At 49.1% G+C, this 6,624-nt stretch overlaps 1 protein-coding gene across 2 annotated transcripts in view; it reads left to right on the top strand.

Moving 5' to 3' along the window:
- Positions 1–1,207: 1,207 nt before the first annotated feature.
- Positions 1,208–6,624, top strand: part of STRIP1 (striatin interacting protein 1) — a 15,461-nt gene continuing 10,044 nt past the window's right edge. The window contains exons 1-9 of one of the 2 annotated variants that reach the window (XM_017739854.1): positions 1,208–1,333; positions 1,415–1,484; positions 1,753–1,827; positions 2,401–2,535; positions 3,998–4,118; positions 4,480–4,548; positions 4,927–5,033; positions 5,430–5,557; positions 6,566–6,622. In XM_017739854.1, the coding sequence (XP_017595343.1) occupies positions 1,223–1,333; positions 1,415–1,484; positions 1,753–1,827; positions 2,401–2,535; positions 3,998–4,118; positions 4,480–4,548; positions 4,927–5,033; positions 5,430–5,557; positions 6,566–6,622 (873 nt within the window). In that variant the 5' untranslated portion in view covers positions 1,208–1,222. Of the gene's footprint in view, positions 1,341–1,414; positions 1,485–1,752; positions 1,828–2,400; positions 2,536–3,997; positions 4,119–4,479; positions 4,549–4,926; positions 5,034–5,429; positions 5,558–6,565; positions 6,623–6,624 lie in introns of both variants that reach the window. The other variant, XM_017739855.1, reaches the window with a different exon arrangement.

Genomic DNA, 6,624 nt, shown 5'->3' with positions numbered 1-6,624 from the left:
GGTCCCGCTGCCGTGCTCGGACCAGGGATGGATCCAGCCGGAGGTGACCAACCCCCGAAGGACACCCCGCGGTCCTGGGGTCACTGAGCCTTGGGGGTCAGGAGGGTTGTGTGGGGCTGAGGGATCCCGGGGCTTTTCCTGAGTGTTTTAATTCCTGGGATGGCCCCAGAGCTGTTCGCTCCCAGGGGTTCCTCAGAAAGGTCCCTGGAATGCCAGGGGAGGGATGTGAGGGGGAATCTTGGAGAGCCTGAGGTGCTGGTGGGACTCCCAGCAGAGCAGAGCCAACACAAGCCAGGGGCTTGGGGCTACCCCTCCCTCAGACCCCTGGAATTTGGGATTGTTCTGATGTGGGTCTGCCCCTCCGTCAGGAGTGGGAGTCCCCCAATTTGGGAGAATTCTGCTGTGGATTTGCACCTCGTTCCGGGGTAGGTGCCCCAGAATTTGTGTGGGTTTGGTTCTGAGTTTGCCCCTTCTTCAGGAATGCGTGCCCCAAAATTTGGGAGAGTTCTGCTGTGGATCTGCCCCTTGATCAGGAGTGGGAGCTCCAGAATTCAGGAGAGTTCTGCTCTGGGTCTGCCCCTCACTCAGGAGTGGGAGTCCCATAATTCAGGAGGATTCTGCTCTGGGTTTGCCCCTTATTCAGGAGTGGGTGTCCCAAAATTTGGGATGGTTCTGGTATGGGTCTACCCCTCTCTCAGGAGTGGGTGCCCCGAAATTTGGGAGACTTTTGTATGTCTGCCCCTCACTCAGGAGTGGGTGCCCCCAAGTTTGTGAGGATTCTGTTCTGAATCCTCCTCGTGCTCAGGAGTGGGAGCCTTGTAATTCAGGAGAGTTCTGGTGTGGATTCGCCTCGTACTCAGGATCCCAAAATTGGTGAGGGTCCTGCTGTGCGTCTGCCCCACTCAGGGCTGGGTGCCCTGACACGCTCTGGGTCAGTGTTCATGACTTCCCCAGAGGGAGCTGATATTTTGTGCTCTAAAGGTTCTGGATGTTTTTGCAGCCTCTCCAAAGCTGTTTGGAGTTGTTTCATCCCCCCTAATCCCATCTGCTGGGATGGCACAGGGGGATAGCCCAAATTTTCCCAGTTTTGTGCGAAATGGGTGAGCTCTGAGAGCTCCTTGGTGTCACAGAAGCCTCTCCCTGTCTCCTGCTGTGTTTGTCGTGCTTTGGGGGCTCCCCCCGTGCTTTGGGGGTGCTGCAGTGGCTCCATGCGGCACGGCCGATGGAGACGCAGGAGGTGGGCTGGAGTTGCCTCGGTAACGTTTGTGCTGCTGCAGGAATGTTTTTGGTCCCTAAACCAGGAAAACCAACCCTGGATTTGCAGGAGGATGAGGTGAATTGTGAGTGTTTTCGGGGATTTTGGCTTTCCTGAAATATGCTGTAATGGAACTGATTTTTTTCCCTGTGTTTTCAGGGCTATTCGGAGTCGCCAGACCTGGAGTTTGAATATGCAGACACGGATAAATGGACAGCAGAGCTGTCGGGTAAGGAATTCTTCCGTGATGGATCAATTAATCAACCGTGATTTCCTCTCCTGGTAGAATTAAAGGAGCTCTGTCAATTCCAATATCACTTTATTATTATATTTAAATACCTTATTGATGTTAAAAGGGGCAGGATATGTGTAATTAATATTTTTGGCCTTACACTGGGTGGGGTTTTATTACATTTTGATATTTTGGCTAAAACCGTGGTTCCTGGGGCAGAGCTGCAGCTTGGTGCAGGTTTTTGGAGCTTCTCCTCTTTTGGCAGAGCTGTACAGCTACACGGAGGGGCCAGAGTTCCTGCTCAACCGAAAATGCTTTGAGGAGGACTTCAGGATCCACAGTAAGAGCCTTTTTCTGGATTCCACTCTCCCTGGGGGGAGCAGGGGTTTCTCTTCCTGGAGAAGAGGAGCCTGACGCCAGAGCTCACTGGGGTCTGCAGCTACTCCCGAGGGGCAGCTCCGAGCTCTGCTCTCTGTGAGCAGGGACAGGACCCAGGGAAGGGCTGGGGCTGTGCCAGGGGAGGGTCAGACTGGAGATCAGGAAAAGGTTCTTCCCCCCGAGGGTGCTGGGCACTGCCCGGGCTCTCCAGGGAATGAATGGGCACAGCCCCGAGGCTGCCAGAGCTCCAGGAGCGTTTGGACAGCGCTGCCAGGGACCTGGTGAGATTTTGGGGTGTGTGTGCAGGGCCAGGGGTTGGACTGGATGATCCTTGTGGGTCCCATGCAGCTCAGGATATCCCCTGATTCCATGGTTGATCTAATCACCGGCTGGGTGGCACGAGACATTCCTCAGCCGTCACACATCCCTGGGAGCCCTTCCTGCCAGCAGCGCCGCGTTCCCTGGTTGTGCCAAGTCCCCCCGAGCGTGCCCGCGAGTGGGGCCGTGCCCAAATCCTGCCCGCTTTGCCTTGCAGTGCGGGACAAGAAGTGGCCGGAGCTGGAGCGGACGCAGCACCGCACCCACGCCATGCGCCTGCTGGACGGGCTGGAGGTCACCGCGCGCGAGAAGAGGCTCCGCGTGGCCCGAGCCATCCTCTACGTGGCACAAGGTGACACCGGCCTCGGGCCCTTGCTTCCCCCACTGCTGAGTGCATGAAATGGATTCTGTTGGGATATGGGCCATAGATGTGATACAGATCTATATAATTATACAGTTAGATGTGTAATTGTATGTGTTGTATTTTATATATTATACTAGATATTGTATGTGTTGTTATTATTTATATTATACATTATATATTATATATTGTATATATTATATTATATATAATATATATAATATATAATATATTATATATTGTATATTTTATATCGTGTATATTTAAATATTTAATCTAGAACTCCCTTATATACATAGAGTTTTTATATATATCTTCTATATATTTAATACATTATATATACTATATATAATATACAATATACAATATGTAATATATAGCTTTGTATTATATATAGTATAATATATATTGTATGTATATAGTATAATTTTTATTGATATTTTTCTGTTTCATGTATTTAGTATATACATAATACAATATCATATGTATAATATATATGTAATATATACTATTATATATAGTATAATATATATAGTGTTACATTATATATGTGTGGTAGATTATATATTACATATGTATTGTAGGTTATAGTGTACTGTGTATTACATATAATATACATGTTTTTTTCATGTATATATTATATATATTTATGTATATATTATATATATTATTGTGTGTATATTATATATATGATATTATGTATATATACTATTTATATATGAGACAGTACAATATCATCTCATTCATATATAATATACATAAAAATATATAATAGTAAGCATAAAATATGTAATTATATATACATAAAATATATAATTATAATATGTATATTATATATAGTATATAGTACACTATAATCTACAATACATATATAATATCTACTGTATATTGTATATTATATATTACATAAATTACGTTTTGTGTCATATATATTTTATACATCATATACATTATATATTACACTGTATACATTATATATTAAATGCTATATGTATTTTCTATATATATATGAATTATATATAGTTTATATTTTTCATATATCATACATTATACACAATACGTTATGTATACTGTACGTATTATATCGATATATAATATAATGAATATATAGTTTTAATATGATTCAATAATTACTAATTATTTTAATATGTAATATTTTGAAGAATTTTCATTCCTCGTGGATTTCATTCCACCTGGGATGTCTGGAACAAAGCTGACTCTCTGGGACCAGATAGTTTAGAGCAGTTCTGCCCAAAATTTGGCTGATTTCCCCGTATTATCCCACTTCTGCCAGACCTGGAATGCGTTACCCAAAGAGGGCAGTTCCATCCTCTGCATCCCATTTTTCCCTCAGTTGTAGGGCTGTGTTTTCCATCCCCCCTGCCAGCGCTGTGGTGCTGTGGGAGGGCCTCGGGATGCCCGCCGAGGTGGGATCAGCAGGGTCTCCTTGCAGGCACCTTCGGGGAGTGCAGCTCCGAGGCCGAGGTGCAGGCGTGGATGAGGTACAACGTCTTCCTCCTGCTGGAAGTGGGAACGTTCAACGCCTTGGTGGAGCTGCTGAACATGGAGATCGAGTGAGTACTGCGGGAAAACGCTTCAGGAGTGGCGCTGGAGCTCCTTGGTAGGAGTTTTTCTGGTTTATGGCACAAAAACCTATCTGTCTATCCCTGATCTGATTCCTGCATCCACCAGAGTGACTCCCGTTGTTTGGGGTGGATGTGTAATGTAGGATTATACCTGATTTCTCCTGAAATTCCCGATGAATCAAACTGCCTGGCAGCAAACAGGCAGCTCTGCTCCTCCTGCTGGGGCTGCACTGGGAGCAGGGAGTTCATGGCAGCAGCGTCTGTCTCAGGGTTTGGTGCTGGCACATGGAGTGCCCATGACAGAGTTTGAATTCCTCCAAATTCCCTCTGAGCTGTTCTCCCTCTGCAGCAACAGCGCAGCCTGTTCCAGTGCCGTGAGGAAACCGGCCATTTCCCTGGCTGACAGCACTGACCTCAGGTATGGAGTGGGAATGGGGGCACAAGGAGGGGGGGCCAGGGTTTTCTGGGAGCTTTGGGAGACTGAGACAGGCACTGGAAGGGGTCCCAGAGCTGTTTCAGCTCTGAGAGTTTCCAGTGGTGTCCGTCGTGCTCAGCCTGCACAGCAGGAACAGGACAGGTTGGGGATATGAAAGCAGTAAAATTTGGGCAAGCAGATTTTTTTCCTGGTTGGACTTGCGGAGACCTTTTCCCCCGGTGCCTGTGTGCTGGTGTGGAGCAGCTTCGTGAATTCTGGATGTGGTCTGGGTTGCTCCAGCCTCTCCCTGAGCCCTGGGTGCTGACAGTGCTTCCATAACTTATCCCAGGCTCAGGAATTGAGCTGCCCTGGTTTTTGCAGGGTGCTGCTGAACATCATGTACCTGATTGTGGAGACTGTGCGCCAGGAGGCCGACGGGGACAAGCCTGAGTGGAAGAGCATGAGGCAAACCTTCCGAGCAGAGCTGGGTGAGGGTCAGGAGCTGGGATAGAACTGCCAGGGCTGTAGAGAGTGACTTGGGATTTGGCTCCAGGACTCAGATAATGGGGACTGGCAGCACTGAGTTAGTTTCTGCCCAACTTGTGGGGCAGAGGGAGGTGAGCAGAGAAGCCATCCAGCCTTTTCTGCTGCTGGGTGCTCCCTCCCTGGGAAAAAAATGGAATATTGGGGCTGTCGTGTCCTCTCAACACAGGGGTAAGAAATTACGGAGTTTACAAGGCTGTGGAAGGGGAGGGAGAGCTGTCTGGAATGAAGGGGAGGATCTTGGAACTGATGGGGAGGAGAGTGCAGGGGCTGGTGATGCTGGTGATTGGGGTGAGGCCAGGCATGAGGAATTCCTGGCTGATGGTGCTGTGTGGTTCCAGGAGCCCCCCTGTACAACAATGAACCCTTCTCTGTCATGCTCTTTGGGATGGTGACCAAATTCTGCAGCGGCCACGCTCCGCACTTCCCCATGAAAAAGGTGCTGCTTCTGCTCTGGAAGACTGTGCTGGTAAGGAGAGGCCGTGGGATGTGGGAAGTGTGGTTTGGTACTTGGCAGAGGAGGGAATTCTGCTCTCAGAGTTGGCTGTAATTGCTCCATCCTCTTGTTGTGGTGTTCAGTTTTCTTTTAAACCCAAGCCAAGGTTTTCCCCTGTAAGGAAGCATTGGATATTGGTGTCTGGAGCTGGATACGAAGGATAGACCCAAAGCAAGGTCCCTGGCTGGGGGAAGGAAAGCTCTGAGCACTGCAGTTGTGGATGCCTGGACAGCCTCCTGCCCCTTTCAGTGACATGAGGAGCACAGGACAGGCAGCTCCTGTTTGAAACCCTGGGGGAAGGATTTGGGCCCCTCAGGACAAGAGAGACTTTGAGGGGCTGGAGTGTGTCCAGGGAAGGGAACGAGCTGGGGAAGGGTCTGGAGCTGCTGAGGGAGCTGGGTGGGCTCAGCCTGGAGAAAAGGAGGCTCAGGGGGGACCTTCCAGCTCTCCACAGCTCCCAGACAGGAGGGGGCAGCCAGGCTGGGGTCAGGCTCTGGTCCCAGGAAACGAGGGACAGGACAAGAGAAAATGGCAGCAAGCTGTGCCAGGGGAGGTTTAGGTTGGATATTGGGGAAATTTTTTCATGGAAAGTGGCACAAGGCTGTCCAGGACGGTGTTGGAGTCACCATCCCCAGGGGGATTTAAAGGACACGTAGATGTGGCACCTGGGGATGTGGGTTAGTGGTGGCTTTGGCAGTGCTGGGGGAACAGTTGGACTCGATGATCTCAGAGGGCTTTTCCAACCCAAATGATTCTATGATCCTGGGTTGCTCCAGCCTCTCCCCGAGCCCTGGGTGCTGACAGTGCTTCCATAACTTATCCCAGGCTCCGCGATTCAGCTGCCCTGGTTTTTGCAGGGTGCTGCTGAACATCATGTACCTGATTGTGGAGACTGTGTGATCCTGGAAAGTGAGTTTGGGAAGGGCAGGTGTAGATGCCCCGGGAGTCCCCCACACTCAGCATGCTGTGGTCTCCCTGCAGTGCACGCTGGGAGGGTTTGAGGAGCTGCAGAGCATGAAGGCAGAGAAGAAGATGCTGGG

Source organism: Corvus brachyrhynchos, unplaced genomic scaffold (genome assembly GCF_000691975.1).
Source record: "Corvus brachyrhynchos isolate BGI_N302 unplaced genomic scaffold, ASM69197v1 scaffold67, whole genome shotgun sequence".
Lineage (NCBI taxonomy): Eukaryota > Metazoa > Chordata > Aves > Passeriformes > Corvidae > Corvus > Corvus brachyrhynchos.
The sequence above is the reverse complement of the archived record's forward strand: the minus strand, read 5'-3'. Positions and strand labels throughout refer to the sequence as shown.